At 33.0% G+C, this 26,315-nt stretch overlaps 2 protein-coding genes across 10 annotated transcripts; both read right to left on the bottom strand.

The window, feature by feature from the left end:
• Window positions 1–639: 639 nt before the first annotated feature.
• LOC114190612 (phytosulfokines 3-like) lies at window positions 640–1,314 on the bottom strand. Its single transcript, XM_028079566.2, has 2 exons — window positions 1,098–1,314; window positions 640–987 (listed from the first exon to the last, which is right to left on the bottom strand). Exons 1-2 carry the CDS (start codon window positions 1,227–1,229, stop codon window positions 862–864), a joined length of 258 nt encoding a protein of 85 aa, XP_027935367.1. The 5' UTR covers window positions 1,230–1,314; the 3' UTR covers window positions 640–861.
• A 2,974-nt stretch (window positions 1,315–4,288) lies between these two features.
• On the bottom strand, window positions 4,289–23,523 carry LOC114190951 (pre-mRNA-processing protein 40A-like). 9 transcript variants are annotated; one of them, XR_014983913.1, is made up of 32 exons: window positions 23,353–23,489; window positions 23,185–23,252; window positions 23,018–23,078; window positions 22,868–22,936; window positions 22,434–22,781; window positions 22,172–22,345; window positions 22,001–22,077; window positions 20,807–20,876; window positions 18,140–18,192; window positions 17,998–18,055; window positions 17,529–17,896; window positions 17,362–17,434; window positions 17,178–17,273; window positions 17,015–17,083; window positions 16,813–16,890; window positions 15,373–15,459; window positions 15,247–15,281; window positions 15,031–15,136; window positions 13,610–13,690; window positions 13,437–13,529; window positions 13,278–13,331; window positions 13,061–13,177; window positions 12,785–12,883; window positions 12,288–12,335; window positions 12,119–12,211; window positions 11,230–11,337; window positions 11,065–11,129; window positions 6,546–6,648; window positions 5,661–5,918; window positions 5,432–5,550; window positions 4,904–5,050; window positions 4,289–4,779 (listed from the first exon to the last, which is right to left on the bottom strand). XR_014983913.1 is itself a non-coding variant. In XM_028080044.2 (29 exons), exons 2-29 carry the CDS (start codon window positions 23,048–23,050, stop codon window positions 5,428–5,430), a joined length of 3,036 nt encoding a protein of 1,011 aa, XP_027935845.1. In that variant the 5' UTR covers window positions 23,051–23,078; window positions 23,353–23,523; the 3' UTR covers window positions 5,190–5,427. The 9 variants fall into 9 exon arrangements, 3 of the variants coding, with proteins under 3 accessions (XP_027935845.1, XP_027935848.1, XP_085521271.1); XR_014983910.1 differs by lacking the exon at window positions 23,185–23,252 and having other exon boundaries at window positions 23,353–23,523; XR_014983912.1 differs by lacking the exon at window positions 23,185–23,252 and having other exon boundaries at window positions 4,908–5,050; window positions 23,353–23,523.
• Between the last annotated feature and the right edge of the window lie 2,792 nt (window positions 23,524–26,315).

Raw genomic sequence — 26,315 nt, 5'->3', positions numbered from 1 at the left:
TGGGGTGTGATTCTTTATCCTCACACCAAAAACAGGGTATGCAAATAGCAATAAAAAATGAGTGTCGGGTAGAGACAGTTTTCTGACAAAAGTGACGCGTTTATGTTTAAGATAAATTAATTTGTAAGTATTTGATTTTTGTTCCGATCCTGCACGAGGAACCTCATAAATCTTATCAGAATAATAATCACGACGTAGTCATTTAGTTGAACTAATGCAAGAATATTTGGGTGGCAGTGGCATCATATCTTTTGTCCCAGACAAGTTTCATTATCTTTTAACAGTGATATATATATACATATATTAAACATTGATTATAAGCAAAGAAACGCCAAAGCTATAATCGTGAAGGTTCTGTAATTTGAAGCTTTTCTCTTTTGTCCATCCCTAATGCACATGCTATTATTCACTTTGGGAACCAAAGTTACTTTCGGTTCATTGTTGTGTTCGTTATTTCCCAAACAAGTTGAAGACTTTACAGCTGATGCAGAGCTTCATCATGCAAGGTTCCATTGTCTTTGATATGACCAATCAAATTGTGACCATGCCACTACGCACCCACCACCACCACCACGAAAAAAAAAACATACTTTTCTGATGTATAAACCCAGTTTCAAAAAAACTATGGATAAATAAAAATAAGGGTAATATCCAAATTTATACTATCAAAATCGATATCCACATATATTCATCGGTTTACAATATGAAACAAAAAGAAAAACTGCAGGAAAAGAAAAACAATTGACTGAACCAACTCTTAAGATTTCAGAAGTGGATTATATATATATGTATGTGAAAAGTATAGCTTATGCATAATTACAATGATAAGCTTGAATCCGGTATGAGAAACAGCGATGAATCTCATGGTTTGTGCTTCTGTGTGTAGATATAATCCGTGTGAGCCACAAGTGTTCTTCTCATCAAGCAATCTTCTTCTGAAATACCATCGCAACTTTCCTCCACGTCCAACTTTTCCTCTTCCAAAACCTTAAAGAACATACGAGAAGAAGATTATTAACAATTGAATAATACAAAAGAAAAAACACATACGATGTATGTAACTGTTCATATGATATGAATTAAGAAAATTAACTGACCCCATGTTGAGTTTTGGTTGAAGTGAAAGAGGAAGAAGCAGGGCCAAGTCTTCCAGCATATGTGGAGGTTAAGAAGAGGAATAACACTGCAAGGCAAAGGGTGGCACTAGTGACCTTAGACGACATTTTCATTCTCTGTTTTCTGAGAAAAACTACCAACTTACAAAAAACTATGTATATCTAATATATCTTGATCATGCAAATAGAATATGACTCTATGATTATATAGATGGTTGGTGTAGGGGCAGGAGTGGAACTTTACTCTTTGGGTTGTTAATAGTAGAGTCCCGTGTTCGCGTGTGTACGTAAAACTACGCGGAACTTTTATAAAGAGAATATGAAAGATTAAAAAATTCTCACTAAAATTTAATGCGTAAGAAGCTGTTACAAAAACACTACCTTGTTGTGGTGGGGACTGTTCTCACTATTTTTTTGTATTTAAAATACTTTTAGAATGTTCTTTCTCGAAAAGAATCTTTTTTGACTTTTGAAACATGATCATAATGTTTATGCTACGACCATTCAAGATTAGTGTGGAAGGTGTGTTCGTCATGTTTAGAGTTGGACATCTAGTGATCATGGTATGTTATCAAAAACTAAGATTTTGAGTTTTTCTTATAAATATATATATAATGAGATTTGACAGAGATTACGAACGTGTGGTTTTGACAAATTGCACGAAGCCTGACAAGGAACGGTAGCGGATTTTTTAAAATAAATATTGACTGAAAATTAAAATAAAATAAGGTGAAATTTGAGGGAAAACACTGCTACATATGTGATATTGAAGAATAGCTTTTCGTAACAGATGGTACTTTCATCTTTAGTAGTACCATATAACTTAAGATATTAAAGAAATGCATACAAAATTATATTGGGCACGTTGTAGTGTTGTTTATGCATTATAATAGATAATTGAATAATTATATCAGATTAACGAGAATTTGTACTTCAAAATATTTGAAAAAACAATGCAAATAATCAGCGACAGCAATTGAAAGTATGCCGGCCTTAGAGTATTTAAATTGGTAGAAGAAAGAATTTCCAACATCATGTGTGGTTGTTTTCACTCAAAAGTGCAAATGTATATTTAACCATAAAATATGATTGGTTTTAATATCAGCATTAGAGAATAAGCTTTTAAAAAGCAAGTTTGTTTTACAAAGAAAGCCCTGAAATTTATTTCAGATTTTATTTAAATTGTGTTATAATTATCGTTTATATTTTACTCACCGTCTTAATGACAAAACCGCTTCAAAAAAGTTGAAAAATAATCACGTGTATTGGATATTTCTTTGTTCACCATTGTAATATTCTAGAAAACTGGCTTTCAATGTGAACCAAAGCATTTGGTGGCCCTTGGAAATTAAGTTGTTAACAATTTGTCAAATGACATTTCAATATAGAGAAAAATACGTTCCTCTATAAATGAGAGTGTCATTATTTCTCTTCCAAATTTGCTTCCAGAAAAAGTTTATTCAAATATTAATAAATTTTTATAATTATTTGTTTTTTTAGTTAATTTTAAAAAATAAAATTGAAAATTTACTCTTTCCAAACACAAGTAGGACCAACTGCAAAAATAAGGCATCTATAGTGATTGGTGAAATGGTCCCAGTAATTGAGATGATGGATTTTTCTCATGAGTGTTATCAATAGCTTCATGTTTTTACTTAATCCTTTTTTTTTTTCTTCCAATATAAAGCTTTAAAAGATCAATGGCTGTGACATCAACTTCATAATCCAATTCGTGACAAAGCAATCATGATGTGCTTCCACATGTAATGCAAAATTGATTGCAGTGATTTTTAAAGTTGCACATGAAATAATATTTGGCATGTCTAATGGGGAACATTAGCAGGTACAAGCAATTAGAGTGCACCCAGTGGCACTACTGGATGACGTAAAAGTGCCAAAAGAAAAGTAAGAATCAAAAGCATGAAATTTGCAAATGGAAGAAGCTTTTCATTTATTATTCAGCTTTTGCATTTCTAGAGATGATCTAGCTTAGCATCTATCTTTTCATATTCACGAGTTTCTTCTTTACAGGATTGTCATTTTTGTATTTATGAATGTTGTTGGAGTGTGTTTACCTTTGCAACCGATGCATGCATCGTAGTGACTTTTAGAAACCTGAAATTTATGAATTCCAGATTGATAAATCTGTTATACAGAGTTCTGTATAAGCTCTGTTTTTCCTATTTCTGTAATAACAAGTTCCATCACTTGCCTTTCGATGCCAGTATAAGGTCTATATTTAAACCAATTTTTATTAGAATTGAGAAAGAACTCTTTCTAACCTTATCTCAAACTCAAAAGTTAGGTTCATGTACTTTCACATGTAGTTAAGGTTTGGACACTAGCGATTAGGCCATTCTTATACCTTACTAGAATGAGAACAAACCTACCTCATTGCACAAGAGGATTGGAAAAAGTCATACGTAATAAGTGGTATTTTGCTCATATACTGAGTTATGATAGTTCGGTGTAGGATGTTAACATTACCAGCTTTGAACTTGAACCAACCAAGCTTTTAAGTGAACCTTTACCAAATATAAATATAATTGGACATCTGAGACAGATTTTCACATAGATTAAGCAATTGAGGTGGTGTACAATGTCAGAACTCACAAGTCACAATCTAGTGGCGTCTAATGCTAAAACTCAGAAAATTCTACAATAGCCCAAAACTTCTCCATTTCTCTTTTATTAAAGGCTCTGATGGTACTAAAGAACGAGAAGGGGGGGTCCAGATTATTAAGTGCATAAAGGGATAGGTTCAGAATTGTGCTGCGCAAGTCTTCCACATTAATGAGTTGATTTCGCTTGTCCACACATAAGAGGCAAGTAATGCATACATTCCACTTTTGACTTGGTGTATGTGACTAGTTAGTGATTAATGTTGTTGTGAATTTAAACTCCAACATACAAGAGAAAAAAGTAAAATGAACCAAAATTTGTCACTGTTTCCGAACTCTTTCAACTGTAACTTCACACCCATTTTATTTTGAATATGTGTCATGATAGACGCCAAAAAATTACTTGAAGGAATAAGTTGTTACCAGCAAAGTTATTGAATAAAGGGGGCAAAGATGAAAAAGAAAAACGGATGAAAGGGTGGGAAGAATGGAATCAAAAAAAGGCGCAGAAAGGAATAGTGCAGCTGTTGTTTGGCCCTACCAACTCAAAAATACTTGGAAATCTTCATTATTCATTACCATTTTTTCTGTTTGAAATACTATAACTTCATTATTCATACTGCGCCTTGGTCATTAAAAAATGGTTGGCTAGAACCTATTTGTGGAAGAATTCTTCGGTTCTAACCGTGAAAAAAGGCACTTTGATCTATAATCTGATACTAGACTTTTATCGCACTATCTATGTAATCTACATTTTCGTGCCAAAGAAGTTACAATACATTCCTTTACCAAATAAACTTCACCTCGAAAAGATAATTCAGTAATAATTGTGGTAGGGAAAAACAAAGTCTAAATAAAAGGGTTGTGTCTAGTGTGAACTTCACTAATGATAGATAAAACAACGCAAGTCAAATAAGCGGTGCTTGTTACCTGATTAAGAGAATGATTTCTCGGTTATGACCATTTTGGAATTTCCGATAGCTCGCGGTGTTAAGCATTTCCCTAGGTGCCGAGTTCTGATCACAGGCCAGAATGCAGATCAACTGTAAATGATAATGGTTTAAACGTAGAATCAGCTGCAAACCATTAGCACAAAACCTCGTAGAAATCTTAGGCCATGTCATTAAATTTTTGTGAATGTAGGTCCATAATGAGTTTTGGACACACCTACTTGTGGTTATGAATCAGGTTCAGCCTAGGAAAGAGAAACAATAATTGTTACAGGCAATCAGTGACATAACACCATCGCAACATAACCAAGTCCGATTGGGTCCAGTCTGCACTCAAAACATTTGTCTAAGATTCAGCGTTAAACTACAATGATATTACATATGGACCAAATTAAATCACACTAGTGCCAATAACCCTCCTAGTTGAAGCTAACTCAGATACATAACTAATGGGCCTTTATTCAATTAGTGATTTTTGTGATACACACAAAATTTGAACATGATTTTGTGAAAACTGGACATGAGAATGTTTCATTTATCAATCAAAGCAAGTTGCATTGCAACAATTGGGATCCTCATGTGAGAACTTAACCTTTCATTCTTGTAGCAAAATCTACAGTGCAGAACATTAGAATACTAGTAAGTTCTCTTGAAAATTTGTTTTAGAACCTTTTTTTGGAAAAATAATACATATTGAGCTAAAGAAGAGGTAATCACAGGCGATCGAATAGAATAATATGGCTACCATCTATCCACACCATCTCCAAATTCCCCATCTTCAAGATCTCCATGATCACCTTCTCTGCGGTGGTCTCTCTTGTGTCTTTTGTGGCGTCCTTCATCTGATTCATGGCCAGATGCACGCTGCTCCACCAAAGGAAAAAATGCAACCAAAAGGCAGAAGACAATCAGTGAACAATGAAGTATAGAAATTATTAACATCTTTAAGACAGACAAGTCGTAAATCTACATACGCGCTTTGACTTCTTGCGGTCACTACCATGACCGTGAGATTTCTTAGTCTTCTCTTTATCCATCTCGTGCTCTGGACTATGACGCTGCTTCCTTTTGTTTTCTTTAGATGATTGGATTTCAGATAACTCCATACTGTCACTGTCTGCTTTATCCTTCTTGTGTGCCTCATCTTTCCCTCTTTCACGCCCTCCATCTTTCTCCCGTCTTTGCTTCCCTTTTCTTCTCTCTCTTTCCTCCCTGTCTTTTTCCTTCTTCATCTGCAGAAGAAATAGTATAAGCTACTCAGTGACTCCTCTATTGAAAGATTTTATGCATAAAGAAATTCATCAGTTTCAAAAATTGATATACAGATTGACACTACTCCATGCCTGACTAAAAAAAAAATCACAATCAAGGTAATGAAAAACTACAGAGGATTTTAAAATAATTTATACACTGAAATTACTATGATATGCACTTTGTATTCATTTGGAAAATTCACTCGTTTTCTTTCTTAATGGTAGAAAATTGCAGTAACAAGAATGCATTAAAAGGAATTCATCTACACCTTAAAAGAAAAAGATAAAACAGTAAAACTTAAACATAAGAACATACTTTCGTCTTTTATCGCACTTCATTTAGCAAAATGTCCCAGATAAAAGTAGAACAACACAAATATAAATTGGCAAACTCTAGCATACATCACAATTCACGATAAAATTATGATAACTGATATTCCCAGCTATTGAACTAGGCAGTAATCAACGAGCTGACTGATTATCCACAACAAATTTGCACTCCTTTCTTCTTTGTTCTACCCTATAATCGTGAGAGAGATTTGCATTTCATATAAACATATCTTATTATTACAAATCTCAAACACATGCAATGAGCAAAAATTATACCCTTTCCTCCTTCCGTATCCGCTCACTTTCTTTTGCCTCTTCTTTCAGTTGTGCAATGTACTCCTCGAATACTTCCTTGCAAAGGCTTTCATCTCCAATAGACCTAATAACATGCAAAGTAAAGTAAAAATAAGAGCTTGAATGTATTATAAGTTAATTCTAAGAAGAAAATCTCAAAAAACAGTGCAAAGCATAGAAGCTCGAACATGTTACTGCAGATCACAGTGTGCCTTCTATACTACAGCTAAGATATATACAATATTAAGTAAATTTATAATACACACAATAATGCTCCAATCTCAAAAAGTACAGTTGTTCAAGACATTCATCAGTTAGGCCTGATGCACATACCTGGATATAGAGATCCAACCAAACAATATCCAGATCCAACAAAAAAAACTAGATGCCTAAAATATATTTTAACTGGAATATTCTTTGTCCATATTCAAAATTTGGTTGGATATCCACAATTATCCAATAAGCATTTTAGCAATGATCCTCTGATTCTTTTCCTCAAGAAAAAATATCCTCAGATGCTCAAGAAACAAATATCTATTGCTAAGAGATATTCCATCAAATATGTTTTGTAAATAGCACATTATTAAGATAAAAATATTTTCAATCCATGTTGGAAATTCCACACCAATTAGAGATAATGATTATATTATAATATATAAGTGGATGCAAACTCGATCTTGAGGTATAGGCTTTAAGTTTACTTGTTAGGTTGGTACCACAACTTATTCTAGCGAAGTTTGTTAGATCTATTACAGAATCTACAAATATTTAGTCACACGTTCAAGATATTTAAGCCTCAACATGATAGGATATGACATAGATCTCATAGTGAGCAAAGATATAGACAAATTATAGAAGTGAATGCAAATAACACCTTACAAATCAGTTTTGTGAAATTGAGTTGGACCTAAAGTACACTTTTTAAGAATCTTCTAAGTATTTAAGAAAAAATATATTCAAAATCTTCCTATTCATTCCAACATATTTTTATTTCTTATTTTAAAGGATTTGATTATTACAAATAGAGATTATAAGAATGTAATTGGTGTGATTGTGATGGATAAAATAATTATTTATTCCCTTACATAGTTCAAGCAAATGTCTGCTTCACAGTTTCTCGTCATCGCTGGAGTTGGTTTTGGGAATTTGGCAATGGGAGGCACCAAACTGGGTGGAGTCAGTTCTCAGGAATGGAGGATGGAGTGAATCCAATAAACCCCAAATGGATACAGGATTGGGTTCAGGTTCTGAAGTGGTTAAGTTCAATCAAGTTGTGCTGGATGCTCCAGAAATATGGCTAGATATCAAAAGAGGTTTCAGATGCTTTGGATTAAGCACAAAATCCGCTTGTAACTGGATTTTCGAAATTAAAACCACTCCTAGAAATAAATTTAGGGTTAAATATGTTTATGAACCCTCAACTTTTAGTGAAAATTATAATTAGTTCCTTTTTGAAACTTTGGTCCAATTTAGTTCCCCAACTTTTAGATACGATGGATTTAATTCTTTTAATCAATTTTTGTTAACTTTATTTGAAGTTTCAAATGCATTTCAGGATACTATTTAACTTAACATTGAAGCGAAAATGTGTCAAATGGTATAAACAACTCAAATATTATCATGAAATATGTTTGAAACGTCAAAAAAACTTAACGAAATTTAGTTAAAAGGATTAAATCCAAACATCTCTAAAGTTGGAGAACTAATTAGGTCGAAATTTAGTTAAAAGGATTAAATCCAAACATCTCTAAAGTTGGAGAACTAATTTGGTCTAAAGTTTCGAAGAGTGACTTTCGAAGAGTGACTAATTCCAATTTTCGCTAAAACTTAAGAGACCAAAAACATATTTAACCCATAAATTTAGAACAAGTTTTAAAAATGTGTCCACATTAATGGATTCATTTTGAATTAATCAAACCATGCAGTTCCCTGATCATTAATACTAAAAATCAATAATCGAAATAGTTCACTACAAAATTTGAATACTTTAATTGTAAAAAAAATATATGCATTGTAGTCTATGTGTTTAAACCACTTAAATGACACATAACATGCATCAAAACAGCCTATTGTGCAAATTAAAAAAGTTATTCCAAAGTACAATAACAATGTCAATATCAAAAGAAAAGGACACTGGCCCGTCCTCAATCTGAATCATTCCTTAAATTCGAAAAAAAAGGACCAGATCTGGTAACTGGTTAGATATGCAAAAGAAAGAAGGCTTCAACACTCGAGGAAAACAAATCCAAACACCTGCAGTGGACTCTGGCAATCGAACAGGAGATATTTCCCCCTTAAGGGCACCAGACACCATTTGACAGAAATCAAAAGAAAAGAAAATTCTAAAATTTTATGACTAATTGGATTACGTAAAATTAGTGAATTTCAAATTCCACCTAAAAGATAAGAATTTGGAATTCTTCATTTCTCTTTGTACTCTCTCCTTAGCCTCCCCTACATTGTTGGAATGACTATTTTTCGATTGATGTTGATATGAGTTATTTTTTATTAAAATTGTTAGGATTATTTTTCTTGCTGTAGACAATTGTTATTTCTCGCCCGATTATAAACCCCGTCATCGTGGCCATTGTAGGGGAGGAGGCTACTCTTTTTTACTGATGTAAAGTAGATTTTTTCAATTCAGTATTTTTTTAAGGATACTAATGTTACTCTTTATCAATAGTTTGTTAAGACTTCTCTCTAATGTTGAATGGAAAACTTTGGGCCAACATTAACTAGGATAATTTTTGGTCAACTAAGGGAATTTTTCATCCGACATGGATTGAGAAGTCAATGGAAAAAACTAGACCAACATCACAAAAAATAACACCAGTCAACGCCAACCTAAACAATTTCAGCCACCGTTAACAATAAAAAAAAAAGGCTCTGTCAATATCAATTAATAAAATATTGATGAATTTTGACCAAAAAATAACATGAACCAAGTTTGACTAAAAAAATCATCAATATTGATGCTTTTTAATTATTAACAATTTTTTATATTTAAATAATTTTTGCATTTGGTGGTAATTAAAATACTTTGTCCAAATGAGAAAATTAAAAATAAATAATTTGAATGGCCTTATCTAAAGAAAACATTTGAAAAATGAAACAACTTAAAATGAGATCAGTTCAAATTTGGCATGAAGTACACCTGGTTAATTCCTTATTCAGTAAGCATGGTATAAGAAGAGTATCAAACACTTACTTTTATGCAAATCACTCTATGAATGTAGAAGAGTCATTGGTGGTTGTCTAATAGATGGAGCAAGAAAGCTAGGAGCAGCAAGGGCCAATGTATTTGAATGTCTTGGAAATGGTGAAATTCGCTATCCAAAAATGCAATGCAAAGGTTAATTGAAAACTAACACTTGAGATTTACCAAGTTTGTTATACTTGTGTGTATTTTACATCGAAAAATCAACTGTTGAATTTTCCAAGCAATTATTATTGTTATATTGTTATTGTTATAACTATACATTTCACACTTTTACATGTTCCCATCACTTGACAAGAGCCAAATCCACCACGGCCAATTAATAAGGCATATCAGTTTACGCACCAGCTTATATTTTTCCTAGTAGATTGAACATGTATTTTACTAGAATGGGCATCCACAACAACCCTAACATCAAGAATATATAGCATCAGATGCCATATAAGAAATGGAGTGGGGTTAACTCAACCGAGAAATCTAACTGTATAGAAAGAGAATTGTTCAAGTTCTAACAAATATAAAAATGATCCTAATTGATGAGGAACTTAACAGTGTTAAAAACATCACTGGCTTTGTTCAAGCCTACATTTTCCTGTGTTGGCTCCATTCCTGCTTTATGAAGAATGGCATGGATGCTTCATTTTGGTTCTTCTTTCCTCATATTGGCTTTACTCTAGCATGTCTTGCCACGTGTTTGATTCACTTCATCCTACTTTTTCGCGCTCACTTCCCTCTACTTTTCACTCATTATCATCAACTTTGTCATCTGCTCATTATCCCCTCACCTATTCCCAACCTGGCATACGAACCTATCAATGACTGCCGCTGTTATCTCTCACCCCCAATGTCAATTAAATGGATGCCAGAGTTTTGATCACTTCATTTGACCATGTTTTCATACCCTAGTAACTAAATGCCAGTATTTGGGTTTAACACAGTCAATCACGTAATTACACAACGAAATGTCGGGGAAATCAGCATCCTCATTTATAATTTATTGTTTTTCCTAATTCCTAATGCCTATATCATTGATTGTAATTTCCAGTTACATGTATTTACCATTGTACAACCTTATGACTATAAATATTCATATGCAAATTAAATACTTGCAATTAAAACACCATGGAATAGACACCACTAAATGAGATTTAATTTCTTTTTCCAAATATATATTCATTTATTTAAAAAAATTAAAATCATCCTTAATTAAATAAAGCCTTATTGCTCCACTTCCACCCACAAAACAATTTATTCATGATGTTTAAATTTATCATTGATCCAGACCTGAACTCCTGGCTATCTTCAACAAGTGGTATTGAGTCCTCCCAATTTGAAGACACAGTAATGTCCTGCAGTGAAGTAGGCAAAAGAAAAGCATATATAATACTCTTTATTTCTCAACCATTACAATATAACATAACTTAGACCTTGATGTATATGATACTGCACCTTGATAGAATATAGCAGATGAAAGAAATCATCGGCAAGACGTTTGCGCTTCTTAGCTTCCTTCTCCTCCTTCTCTTTCACCCGTTCTAGTAGCTCTTCAAACACAAGCTGCAGGATACCAACATATCCGCAAAACATGCATATATAAATTATATTCCGAACTGAGAATGATTAGAATCAAACTCTAAGAAGCTTAACCATTTCAATACATATGACACCCTTTATGGTCATAGGTAAATGAAACAAACATTAAGGACTCTGGTAAATTCACAAAAGACAATCATGGATATATAAAAAACAAAGTAACTTTAGATTTCTCTAATTATCATAATAACTAGTTTTCCATTTTTTTTTTCTATTAATTCCTCCATTGAGTGAGTGAGAATACTATCGTAAGCAATCCATCTCAATTATATAGACGAGTTTTATGAGAGTATACCGGGGTTTTCAAACAGTTGCACTTATTACATCTACAATGAATCAGATAACCACCAACACGTAGTGGCCACCATAGTCAAAAAAATGAAGACTCGGTGTATACAGAAAATAGTACACGTTTTACAACTCTACTTTCAAGAATTCCACAATGTATTTTCCTGTTAAGGAGCTAGTCTCCCTATCTGCATTTGTCTATCCAGGTAAGATCGAATGTTCAATATTAGGGCCTCTCTACTAGTATACTCCAACACACGTGCACACACACAAAATGTCATAATAAAAGCAGGCAAAGAAAAAACCATCAACTAAAGAATGGCTGAGAAAAACTAGTAATCCACCATTCATTCTAATAAACAGACTTGTAATTAATGTTGAGACAAGTAAAGAAATTCAACATATTTGAAATGCATAAAACATAAGATAGAAACATATATTCCACCCATTAACCTACCTTTAAATTGAAATCAGATATTGGAGAAGTACCAATGTCTTTTGATACAGCTGATTTGAAGTCTTCAAACGTCCAGGTTGAGAATAAGGTGATCTGAGATACATGATAAAATCATATCCATCAGAAAAGATTTGATAAGCAGAAACCACTGAAGACTGATACATCATACCTTTGCCAATTTCATTGCATCTTTTATTCGACTTTTTTCTTCATGATACTGTAATATACAAAACAAAGGAAGATTTCCGGTTTATGAGAACCACTTGTTAGCAATCGTAATTTTTTTCAGGATTCATGAAAGTAGAAGTCCACCAGCTCTATTTAGTCATGGCAGAACTCATTTCAATATAACAAGATATGTGTATTGGAATGGAGCCTCATTAGAACCCAATTTGATCTCTTATAGATGTGGGATATCTTTAGCTCACCTAGGATAGTGTAAATCCTTATGAATGTACATGATTCCAACAAAAGATGTTCAGCTTCATGATTTAACACGAGAATTTAAGAGATTCAACAAATAATAATACCTTTCTATGTTTTAAAAATAAATTAATGTATAAATGCACGAGATTACAGATCCTAAAAGGAAAAAACATAAAGTTTACACATGAAATTTGTAGAAAAAGTTCAAAGCCAACCATAAAGAGAGATTAGCATGCTCACTTGTTTATCTAGCTCTTCAGCAACATCTTCATACAAGTCTTTGGGAGTTGAACCCGATGTGTTTGATGCCACTGCTATGTAGGCATGTAAATCTTTCACCTACAAGACCACTCAAAAAAAATCATCTCCATGGTCATTAATAAAAAAGTTGATCATAGACAACAAATAAGAAAATGGAGAAAACTCAGCAACAAAAAAAAATATTACGTAAGCTACCACAGTTTAAAATTTGCATTTTAAAATATAACAAAAATTACAAATAAATGGATAGTAAACCTTTGTATAATAATCACGCCAGTGAGTTTTTGCTGTAAGAATGCCTGAGGCGATATGTTCCTCCATCAATTTGCGGAACTCATCACGGTTTTTTCGTTCTATCTTTCTCAGTTCTTCCTATTACGTTTGAAAACAGATATTACGATATTAAGCAATAAAGGAAGGAAGTAAGGGGTAGAGTTCTATAGAGCCACACAGAGGATAAACATAATAGTACCTTTTGAATCTTCTTCTGCTCTTCCTCTTCCTTTTCTAAATCACGTAAATAATCCTGAAAGGAAAAACATAAATTAGATAGACACAAATTTTCAATAGTAAAGATGCTCATTTAGAACGACAACTTCAATTGTGAAAATAAAAAAAAAAAAAATATTACCTGGAATATTTCCAAGCGATCAATTTTTTCAAGACAAGAACATCTTTCATCAGCCTCTAAGCGATCTTGAACTTTTCTCCACTGTGTACTAGCCTGTGAAGCAAAAGGTTGGATGAGAGAATAACACCATAAAAATCTTGGAATTTTTTAGGGCATAATAAACAACCATTTACCTTTATAAAGTCACACGATTCCAAAAACCTTTTGTATTCCATTATATTTCGCTTTCGTTCCTCCTGTACCCTTGCTCGTTCCTGAAAAAAGTAGTACATATTTATTTAAAGCAATTCAAAGAATTTTTACGATTATATGCTTTGATTAAAGCAAAAAACTCCACTCATGGTTCCATACCCATTAAGAACCGAAACTTTAATCTTTTCTTAACTTTTAATCTTTTGGTTTTTGACTCATAACAGACGTAATTTTTCCAATAATATAACTTAATTACCAACAATGTTGTCAAAATTGCCAAAATGCACAATCCTGTGAGTATGGGAGAACCAAGCATACAAGGCGGATAGTGCATAGCATAGATCCTGAAGGTATTTGTGGTCCTGGGCAGGCTTACCCAGTTCAAGTTACCCCAACTCATGTTTTTGGGCTTTCTGGGTTGCGTTTACAATGACCCAGTTTTAGAAATTAAAAAAGGCGACACTTTTCCCCTAGGGTTACCAAGAGCAAATCAGTACCAAACAACATCCTGTGTAACTCTGCTCTGCTCAACTGTGCTCATCGCCACTGTCGGCCATTGTACCGCTCCTGTCAGTGGCAACCAGTGTACCTATTGTGGTCACCATCATTGCAACACTTTATTTGTAGTCGCAGGCCATCGAAACAGATGTGATGCTGTTCCTGACAACAAGGCTCACATCACCATTGCCAGTGACGCCATTGACATCAATCTTCTCTGTTGCTTTGGAGATTGCTAGCTATTAGTGAAGCTTCTTATCTCATCAATTCAGTAAAATATAAAAATTTAAAAGATATTTCTTCTCAGTGTTATGTCCTTTAATTTTTTTAATATATTTCTTCTATTCTAGCTGCCATTTAAAGTTGGACTGTTCAGTTACACATAATTTTAGTAAGCAATTATGAATTTATCAATTAGAATGAGTTACTTATTTTATGACATATGGACCTATGTTGAGTTCTGTATCCATCGGATCTTAATATGTAATAAGGTTAATCATGAGTTATTTTTCTTGTCTATATAACTTTTAATCTATTCCCAGTTTTGTAATGATCCTCGAGTTTGACAACACTAGCTACCACTGACTTAAATCAACTAATCGTTCAAAAACAGTTTTTCTCTTCACATTAGCAAAATTTTGATCATCCCAGAAACACTCAGAATAGATTTTATTTAATAGTGAAAAACTAAATTTATCTGTGCAAATATAGGCACTAGAGACTAACAACACCATATATCATATCATACAAGGACATCACACATGTCTAATCCAAAGTTTTACCCAGAAGCAAGGTCAGTATACTTAACATTAACAAAAATATGGGCATATATAGTAAACATTCACTCAAAAGTAAATGCCCAAAGGTTCTATAAATGGTTGAAGGATGAGGTAACAGAACCCACCTTGTTTACAAGTTCCTCCAAGAAGCTTTCAAACATATCCCTACGATCTCTGTCACGTTCAACAGCCTTGAATCGTTCATCGTTTTCAAATATAGGCGCGGCTTTGCTGAGTGATGTCCAAAAGAATTGATAGCAAAGAATAATATTATCATAAAGTATATCAACTGGATGCAATGTCTCAAAAAAAAACAACTTAAATATCATGAGAAAACAAACCTCCATCTAGTGGATGAAGTCAAATCCGTGGATTCCTGGAACATAATTTAATATATTAGCAAAAGAAAGGTAAAAAGGAAGCCACACATAACAGCTTTAAAGAAACACCAAAGCGCATAAACATACTTCTAACATTTTTTTAAAATCCTCCCGTGCTTTTTTTTGTTTCATTCGCTTTTCCTCAGCTTCATGTTTTTTCCTCTGATTTAAGTACTGAAAAATGAGAAAGAGAAGATCAATTTACTAACATTTAATGTACATCCAGAACATATTATAGAATCTCCCCAACCCATGCATTTAAAAGAGATGTGAACATAAATCTTGTAGCCATGTATAAACATGGAGAACATAGTCTCAAGTAACCTATTCTCTCTTAATAATAATCATGCATAAATATATTCTTCTTATTCAGATTTGTTAAAATAGTATTTCGGTATAAATTTTCTTTTCTAAGAAATACTGAGACTATGAGAAGTGTTAGTTAGATTGACCAAAAGAAATAATGAGAATTGTGGGCATAAAGATCATAATACTTTATCCAGTACAGGAAATTTGACCTCATCCCCAAGTGTCTGTATAATTTCCTTGTGTTGAGGAGGATTTAAGCTTTTTTTATTTTCAAAAGTGCATAACAACTCAAACATCATCTGCAAACATTTAAAAAAATAATTGTATTTCTATAGCATACATCCAATATGATGCACACCTACAATACCAGACATTTGAGCCTCTAAAGACAGTTGTTGATCATAGACACGACTACAGTTGTCAATAGTTCGATTGAGTGGCCAACCCCAAAAGTGCAATAGCATGTTCAGAGATGAAAAATGTATCCAAAACAGATACAACATGAATATTTTATAGGACCAGAAATGCTCAAATAAAAATATGTTCATAATTAATAATTAAAAGTCACATCACAATACGCCAAGCTCACAATCAAGGACCATAATGGCATTAAACGGTAAAAAAAGCTCAAAGGTCGCAAGAGTCCTTACACAACCACGAATAGAGCATAGGGCCTATAGAAACAAAAATCTAACAGGCTTGTGCATGAGTAGTGGCAAGGAAAGAGAGGTGTCTGAGCAGTAAAGGGCATGAAGAGTAGGACATGTATGCTGTGGGTCATGGATTGGCACAAAATAAAGGAAGATTTTAGAAATTATTGTGTGAATGATGAGGGATGAAGAATTTCAAACCCTATAACGTTTCTGGTGCAAAAAATGGAGGGGAAATGATAGAAAAAATATCTAATAACTCAAATACGTAAACCAAGATGGGTTTTAAACAGTTTTGATATAGTGCAGCAACAGTCACAACCACAGGTGTGACAAACACAATTACTAAAACACAATCATCTTCACACAATTTCCTTCTATACTATTTACACATTTCAAATTGGAGTTGTTCAAATACTTTACAAATAGAACAAAACAATTGATAATTGCACCTTACAGAATAAAATAAGCCAGCTAAAGAAACAGTAACATAATAGGAAAAAGAATAAGGGAATAAACGAAATTCTTAGAAGCAATAAGAGTTCTTTCCAAATTATATAAGAATTACCTCATTGAAAGCTTGCTTCCTTTCACCAAGTGTTTTTAACGCACCATACCTTTTATCATTAATTATTAAACGCATAGCCTAAAGCATAAAAATGCCCATGTCAAGCAAGCAAATCACATAACAGGAGGCAGAGAAACATTTAAAAATTTGAAAAATGTATACAGGTATGCGACATTAAAATGCATCAATGAAATCACTCTACCCGATCCCAAGTCCAGTCAGATCCAACATTTGCAGAATCCAAGAGTGCTTTGAAAGCATCTTTGGCCTCCTAATAAGGTAATATAATGAATGATTAGTGCCCAGGAACATAATACGTATAGAAATAAAAATAAATAAAAAATGTTGATATTTCATTCTCATACCATCTTATTTGCAAAAACAAGGGTTTCTGGCTCAACTGCCTTTGTTTCTCCAGCCGCGTGATTACTTCTCTCCCCTACTGATTCAGTTTTACCATCCTGCAAAATTTGAGACAAACCAGTATGATAAGCACCAGAAAATAAAAACATCATCCAAGACATAACAAAACAACAATGAGAAATGTACTTCTTTGTCTTCTGCAGGAACTCCATCGGCAGAACCTAGAATATCTTGAGTTGAATCATTGTTAGTGTCGTTCCTACAATATTTACCGCACAATGAAATTGCCATTCATCTACACAAAAGAATAAACAAATGAAGACTGAACAGGAGATCAGTGGAAAAGACACTACGTTGGTGTTATAGAAGCGCTAACATCCGTATCAACAGCTTTATCACCTCCCGCACTGGTTTCTGATGGTGTGACAATATTTACAGGTGCCTCAAGTTCATCCACTTTTGATCCAGCTATAGGGGTTGCAGAAGGAGACGTAGATGGCCCAGAAGGCATCTCAGGTTGTGGAGTACTTGTGGATGTAGTAACAACTGGAGCAACTGAAACAGGACTTGATGGTTCCCCTTGACTGCTTACAGATATATTATCTGCATTTACTGTTGCTTCAGCCACAGAAGGTGCCGGAGAGGGTTGAGTATGAGAATTCGGTAATGCTTCAGAATGTGGTCCACTGACAATTGCTTTTTCAACTTGCTCACGAGCCAACTTGGAGTAAATAATTTGCAGGAAAAAAATTAGCTCAAAAATTAAAGGCAGAAAATAACAGGAAGAAGATTTGAAAGAGAATTGTTTTCTATGGTGGAAACCTTCAGTTCCTCAGGAATTAACCACTTAGATTCCTTTGTGACCTTGTTGTAGAAATACCTACAGGGTATTCATTAAATAAAAAAAACATAAATAAATATCAAATATAGAAGGGAGAAAGACATTAATGCAACTAACACCCACTTTCGTCCATCGGGACTAATATACTCCTTCCAGTTTGTTGATTCATCCACTCTCTAACAAAATAAAAGAAAGCAATTAGTGGGTCATTTCTCATAAAGATATTTCTTTTCAATAGAAAGATTGGTATCCTCATCTTGTAATAGAAATTCAGGTCTCAGAAAGCAAGACATTGAAAGAAAGAAAGAAAGAACATCAAATCCAGAAAATAAATGGGCAAGGTAAAGGATAAAGACGAATTAACTAACTCACAACAAGCACTATGACAACAAGCCTATTCAACTCATTTCATTTTCTAATTTCTAAGCAGCTCAAAGTGAAGTTATGTTTTATGGAATTTGTAGTTTCTATTGGTCCAGTCCCATATTCTTGTGTTATGGACTTTAGAAAATAAAATAAAGGATTGAGTATTTCCAAAAACTTATCAAATCTGAATATACATAAATTTCAGAAGTCATATAGTGCTTAGATAGTATCCTATAATCATGTACCTCTGAGAAATGTCTATTTAGAAGAAAATTCTAAATATTTAGTAGCAATGCTGATTGGAAATCAGCTTCCACATTGTTTATTCTTAATTCTCTTGTTTTCACAATATTCACAGAAAATTCAGTGAAACAAATCATTTCACTGGCAACTTAGTCAAGTCTGTCTTGCTAATTACAGTCTTCCCGACAAAGCATATTTTGTATAGATAGGACTATCTGAACCTTCGCTATGCAACTGCAACTCACATTGTACCAAAAGTCCATTAAATAAATGCACCTGTAAATTTCTTTTACAAATATCATTCACAGTAATCTTTTGAAGATCCTAAAATCAGACACTTTTTTACATGTTTCCTACTTGCATAATATTAATAGAAAAATCCAAGTGAACCAAACCATTTCACCAGCAATGTTGTCAATGTCCATCTTGATAATCACAATCCTCCCAACAGAGCATATTGTGTATAGACAGGAGTACTAAAGGAGTCATAGGGAGTGCACATGATGATCTGAATCTTCATTATGTAACTACACCTTACATTCATACCAAAAGTCCATAAATAAATGCACCTGTAAATTTCTTTTACAAATATTATTTACAGTAATCTTTCTAAGATCCTAAAATCATACACTAGCAAACACTGCATAGAGGAAACAGAAGGCAACCACATAGATTGCTGCCATAGCACAAAACCAGAGCTCCAAAGTGTGAGCCATGGTAATACAACAAAAAAAGGAGAAAAAAAAATCAACACCCATTTTCTAACAATACACTTGTTCCACACAAATGAAGATTAGCAACATTCTTTTGGAATTTGGACAAAAAAATTGCCAGAGACATTCACTTCATCTATTAGTCATGATATTTGAAACTGGTAATAGGATGCAAGTACGAAAAGCTGTGATAACATTCAAGCAATATAATAGATAGAGCGATCATCAAAGACCCACAGCACGACCTACCTCTCAATAGAGTAGCACAGCATGTACCTGTAAGCACCTTAAAGCTATGGGAGTAACACACGTAGATTTTAATAAGGTAAAATTGAAAGATATGAAGTCCTAAAAGCATTAAAAAAAATTGAATTGTCTGCAGGAAAACTAAAAGACAAACACCATATGTTCGATAAGAACAAAAAAGAAATTGTCTTTTATACTTGAAATTGTTAAGTTGTTACTTCTGAGTTTGAGTATATTGACCTTACGAATTTTCAGTTCAAATTTACTTAAATTAAATTTAGTAGAGATGTTAAGGTTGTTTGCGTTATTATTTTTAAAATATAAGTTATATTTTAGGTAGAATCTTTTTGATCCATGCTATGATCGCATTATTTATGCCCCCTCCTAATCTTAGGTAGGACTTCGATTTTGATAACCTTGATCTCATTGACACTTTATCAAAAAAAAGAAAAGGGTAGAATATGAAGTAAAGCCAATATTACCATTCTCCTTATTTAATGTAACAATATAATCTATGTATTTTCCACCATTGCATATGAAGTACACATGAAAGAAAATAATCATAATCAGGAGAAACCCCTTTAAAAGTAAAAAAGACGCACACATACAAGAAGGGAAAGAAACAGCACTTTCCTCTCCAAAGTAATGTCAAACAAATAACATAATATCTCAAAGTAACAAACATAAGCAATCATGAGTACTAAGTCCACAAACCATTGCTAAATGCCCCAACCATAAAGAACTAATCCCCGATGATTATTTAAGGTCGGATAGTGAAAATAAACATAGGACAACATCAAGAGTCTTTCGTCATTCTTTCTGATTTATAGAACGGAATTTCTATTCTAGACTAAAAATTGGAAAAGAAAATTCTTCTAGAGCATCACCAAGGAAAACAAAACAAGTTGATATCAGACAGCCCAGCCGGCATTTATCACAACACTGACCTTACAACAAGACGTAAAAGTCAAGATTGATGGTTGCCTGCCTGAGAGAAAATCAGTTCAGTAATGAATGAGCTAATGCCAGATTATTTTCACCGGACTTGGACAAATAGAAAGCACATAACAACTCTTGAATAATTTGACTCAGCTGATACAGTAAATTGACCAAGAGAGATATGTACATCGCAAACTTAGCAGAACAAATAAATAAAAGATCCAGGGGGTACAGATAACAAGTCGTTTTACAAAATGATAACAAAATCAATCGCATAACTAACCTCAATAGGCGTCATCAATTCAAAAGGCTTCTCCCAACTAGATACTTTAGTTTTCTTATTGTAATAAAATCTGAAAAGTTATACAATTAAACTTGTGAACAATTATATCTAGAAGACTAGAAATGTTTCTTGTGCCAAGAAAATATGCATTACCCTATGAAAATAGATATTCAATCCATATTACCAAACAAATGTCCTGAACATTAAATAATTGACGGCTACATCAAACAAGGGAGTCAGTATATATAATTAAGTATATGCATGTAGTTTTGTGTGGGTGGATGTGGGTGAGACCCCAGCCTTGATTTCCCTCCAACCACTGTAAAAAATATTTCAAACTCAATTATATGTGCCCAAAATGAATAGCGATATTAACCTAGTTTGACTAAATAAAAACCTAATCACGCTGTACCAACCCCTGGTTTACATTTAAACATTATATCACATTATTCTACATTTTGATTTGAGGTAGTCAACAATGACCACGGTTGTGTGGCTTTCGTTGACCGAGATCCAACTTGAACTGAAAGTGGTCTTCCTTTCCAGCAAGCCTAAGATGCGGCAGAGGTGGGTTACAAAGACACTACAACATTCAAATTAGCAGAAATTTTGCAATTTAATGATTAGCAATAAATATGCCAACTAGTGAGGCAAATGCCATTTCTTGATTGAATGTCATATTTGTGGCAAGGTTCAAAGACTGCCATCATCAAGTAATGACACATGTCCAACTAACTAACGCAACTACTGCTTAACATTAATTTGCCAATATATTTGCTGACTCAAACATCAAAGTATTTTTACTACGCCAACCCATATTCACTGCACAAGAAAGGAACCGTCTATACAACTCGATTCTCAGTCAACAAGAGCCATTGGTCAAAATCAAACCAGTAAACAGTTAATATCTGGAGTAATTCGAATAAAACCATTCTGAATGCCCGTATAATTGGTCAAAATCAAACCAGTGTACAGTTAATATCTGGAGTAATTCGAATAAAACAATTCTTAATGCCAGTATACATTATGTGTTTCATTCACCTGGTAATGAAAAACAAGACCCCAAGACCGTTTCCCACTTGATAAGATTGGCTACATGGATCACACGCCATAATGTTCATAAATTATTTGAAGAATATGCAATATCAACAGCATTCTAACCTAGGAATGCAAGCAAACATTCAAATCACTTACGTTCTTCCAGTAGCAGTGGTATGCTCAATCCAATCTGTGGAGCCATTCTTAGCCAGCTGTGGCTGGACAATGGTAGCCTGAAAGACAGAAAATAAATCTGCATGAAATTCTATTTATATATGAGCCATAACACTCAATCCATGTTATGACAAAAATAAGTAAGATTCATACCGAAGGCATGACAGTTGTAACTAAAGGCTGTCCTCCACCGTTGCTCTGAAGAGTTGGCCCTGTGGTAATGCTCTGGGATGAAGAGCCCGTGAGAGCATGAACTTGAGGAATAGGTTGAAATTGCCCGGTAGAATTAAAATTTGTCTGCACTTGACCATAATTGGATGCTGCAAACTGTGTAATGGCAATCTTCAAATCAGCATTCACATATAGGAAATTTAGCTTACCCACTACAAGTGCAACATACAGGCCAGGACTTTACCGTATATGATGAAGAGAGTGTCATTCCCGGACCACCTACACCTGGTGTGTAACCATTTGGAGCTTGAGAATCAGGTTGAGGCATCATTGATTCAGATGGGATGTGCAGGTTTGGGCGAGCAACCGGCATTGGAATTGCCTGCGATGGGGGTGGTAACTGCGGATTAGGTCTTGGGGGTAACTGTTGAATTGGTTGAGAAAATTGGGGCTGTTGATTTTGAGGAGGCATTCCAACACCTATCATGGGAACACCACCAGGACCAACAGGTTGATGTTGGTGATGCTGGTAATGTTGAGAAGGCATGGAAATGAACTGTTGTGGCTGCTGAGCAGGAACAACAGGTCGGAACTGCACAAACAGATATGTTCCTTGAAATAAGTAATAATTTGACATAGAGCCAATACAATCACAGGAAGAAAAAAAAAATACATTACCTGAACAGGCATAGGTGGAGCATAATTGCGGGGAGGTTCCACTGAACCAGTAATAGGAGGCCGAAGAGGCTTTCATGACAAAAACAAAACGCATTAAAATAAAAGAGACAGAGAAAAAACCAAAATTTCCTAGTTCAATATATACTCTACCTGTAAACCTGGAAATTGCGGATTATTTGACATCTGAGCAGAGAACCCTCCACTCCACACACTAATGCAATCAAAAGAGTATATATTTATCAGTGTCTTAGGAACCCCAAAGATATCATTTTGTAAATAAATTTGACAAGTTTAAAAAATTGCACAGAAACGGATACCCAAAACAATGTGCCTAAAAATTCACCGACAGAGAAGCTGTATGGAAGAGAAAGTCCCGATACTGAATCTTTTTGCACCGGGGGTAAAGGGAATTAGGTTGCAAGAAGAAACGAGGGTGGAATAAAGTGATGATACGGAGAATAATTGAGGATATGAGACATACGTACCAATATATTAGGTTGATGCCTGCGATTGAGTGCTGAATGAAACGGTAATGGGGATTTTACAGTGAACGAGATGAGGAGACAAGACAAGAAGACTAGGCTGTTACCTTGGTAATGGTAAGTGTCCCTCTTTGTATCTTCTTAATTAATTCATTCATTTTCCCAAACTAAAACCTTTTCTCTCTCCTTTTTTTTTTTAGGGCAGATTTCCCAACAAATAATAGGAGAGAATCGGGTCGTGGACTCATGGCCCATTAATTATTTTTTAAAATTAAATCATGTAATGTTTTGATACCAAAAAAACATTTTAAAGTTAGATCATTTGAGTTTTTTTTTATGACCTTTAAATACACATTTTCCATTTCAAATATATAAAGTGAAATATATTAACTGTCTCCCGCTTACAACTCATTGATCAAAATATTAAAATTTATTTAAAAAATCTTAAAGTTCCCTTTCTCTAAATCCCAACTGTGTCTAATAAAATCTTAGAGTTTTTATCAATATTCAATCTCGTGTATTATTTATAAAGTTTCTTCTTTTTCATATCCAAATCTATTACAAATTAACAAATTTTCAGATAAAAATAATAATAATCTAAGACTTTGAAGTGAAATAGAAATGACAAAAGGGTACCAAAATGTATAAGATTAGATTAACTAAAAAATAGAAGAAGAAAAACATTATTTTTATGAATACTAAGTCATAAAAAGTATATTATTAAATGCTTATTGTATTCCACTCATTTATCATCTCTAATAACTATGTGTAATTTTCTTCATAATTTCAGTACTATTCTTTAAAATAACTCATTATACACAATCAGCTTGGAATCTTAAAAAATTATAAAATGACAAGACTTCAAAGTAAATGAGCATCTCACTTACAACTGTTGTAATGTTATTATGTATAACAAGTAAACTTTGATTTCAAAAGTAAACAGGTATATTTTGACTGGTAGATATTATTAGACTAAAAGAATTGCATGCCCCTTGTCTTAAATTTTCATGATACTAAACAACTCAAACATGTTTAAGATAATAAGAGAATGCTTTACATAATCAACACGTATTGTCATGTTTAGAAAGGAAAATTTAATAATGCTGTTGAAACACAACACTACATTATTCCCTTTTACGAGCCTTTGTGAATAGTTATTGATTTATACATTATTCATAATCTTGCATCTTTTTTATATGATGTTATTCAACCAATCAAAACACATGATGGGATATGCTCACCAAACCAAAGACATAACATTGGCCAAAAGTAATATCAGAAGGCATTATTGCATAATAATGATATAAAAAAAAGTGAGAGAAATTGACTAACAAATTATATGATCTCAAGCAACTTTTAGCGATGTAAATATTATATTTTATTAATAAGAGAGGGGCTGATAGAATATGTTACTGGGATGTAACAAGAGAGTGGGCTGATAAAATATGAGTGGTTATTCTTGCATAACTGAAAAACATATTGTATAGACTACACAATAATTTATTTTGTTCACTTTTAAACTTTAACCCAATATGCTTTTAGGTTAAGGTATGTTTCAAGTTGTAAGTGATCTCTTTGTAAAAGATATTCTGACTCTCGAGTTAGAAGTACGCACCAAATGATAATAGATATTGTAATAATGAACACATAATTAATTTATCTCGTGAATAATGTTATTTATACTTATTTGCGTGTACTTTTATTTAATTGGGCATGATCCACCTATGTAATCACATTGATTATTTTACTTAATGTATTAGTAATGCATCTTAATTATTAACCTTAATTGACTGCGACTTTCCTCATTTACTCTTCTCACAATGTCTTGGGTGATACAGTGTGATCAAGGGGACATCGAGCATATAAGCATAATACATGATAGCAGTATGAGATGATTAGTAATATACGTTTAGATGATCTCGGGTCGGGTACCCGATATGATCACACGCGTTATATGAGCTAAAATTTAGCAATGTAAACGTATGATATTATTACCAACATAATGAGCCGATAAAATATATTAATAGTCATTTAATGTATCGTATAAAGTCTTATGAGATATTTGTAATGTCTCACTAAATATAATATTATATGAGTTTTTTATATACTCAAATGAGATTTCTAATATATAGCAAGCATTCTCATAAGTCATAAAGTTATAAAAATATTTTTTGAGCTTCTTTGTAATATATTTAAAAATTGTTTGGTGCAAAAAATACAATGAAACTTGACAATAACATTTATATATGGTATTGTCACGTGGCATATCACAAACTATACACATGAAAAAAAAAAAAAAACGAGAAAACTACAAACTTATATGTGAGATTTTGTTATTGCAAGTAAGACATTATAACAAGTTGGCTATGTAATTTTTTTAAGAGAATTTTGTTTTTGAGAATCAACCATCACACAAAATCGGACAAAAACAAGGTAGACTAATTCACATCGTCATCTTTATTGAATATTTATCATTTAACTCTTCTGTTAACAAGTAGATGTGATTGTTATATTACTATATTATTTTTGCTTTATTATTTTTGTATATTAAAAAATGTGATGTTATATGATTAAATATAGAATGATAGTGCAACTAATATGTGAAATGATGAATATATCTTGATTATAATGACATGAAAGTTATAAAAAAAATATATGACGAGCTTAACCGAATTTTAACGAGAAAATTAAAAATCATTTACTATTTTAAAATAACAATAATATCAATTTTTCATTAATCATAAAATATTCATTTTTTTTTGAATAATGAATAAAAAAGATGACAAGATCAAATGACATATATGTTACCTAACTAATAAAAAAAAAAACTATAAGAATATACAACATTTTTTTATAGAAATTCAATTCAAACTTAACTCGTGAGAACTTAAAATTAATGAAATATTTGAAAAATAAAAGTTTAATATTTTATTTATAAGAATTCATGATGTTTTTTTAAGTTAGAA

The sequence above is a fragment of the Vigna unguiculata genome, chromosome 7 (assembly GCF_037176805.1).
Source record: "Vigna unguiculata cultivar grain cowpea cultivar isolate G323 ecotype 2 chromosome 7, ASM3717680v1, whole genome shotgun sequence".
Taxonomy (NCBI): Eukaryota; Viridiplantae; Streptophyta; class Magnoliopsida; order Fabales; family Fabaceae; genus Vigna; species Vigna unguiculata.
The sequence above is the reverse complement of the archived record's forward strand: the minus strand, read 5'-3'. Positions and strand labels throughout refer to the sequence as shown.

Bases quoted from the DNA above. Each gene is read 5' to 3' on its own strand.
- LOC114190612 (XM_028079566.2), bottom strand. From the start codon at position 1,229: ATGAAAATGTCGTCTAAGGTCACTAGTGCCACCCTTTGCCTTGCAGTG. The intron at 988-1,097 runs GTCAGTTAATTT...ATGTTCTTTAAG, and splicing joins CAACCAAAACTCAACATGGG to GTTTTGGAAGAGGAAAAGTT.
- LOC114190951 (XM_028080044.2), bottom strand. From the start codon at position 23,050: ATGTCAAATAATCCGCAATTTCCAGGTTTACAG. The intron at 18,193-20,806 runs GTTAGTTATGCG...TTATTTTGTTAG, and splicing joins AATTGATGACGCCTATTGAG to AGAGTGGATGAATCAACAAA. The intron at 17,435-17,528 runs GTAGTGTCTTTT...TAAATATTGTAG, and splicing joins AGCGCTTCTATAACACCAAC to GAACGACACTAACAATGATT.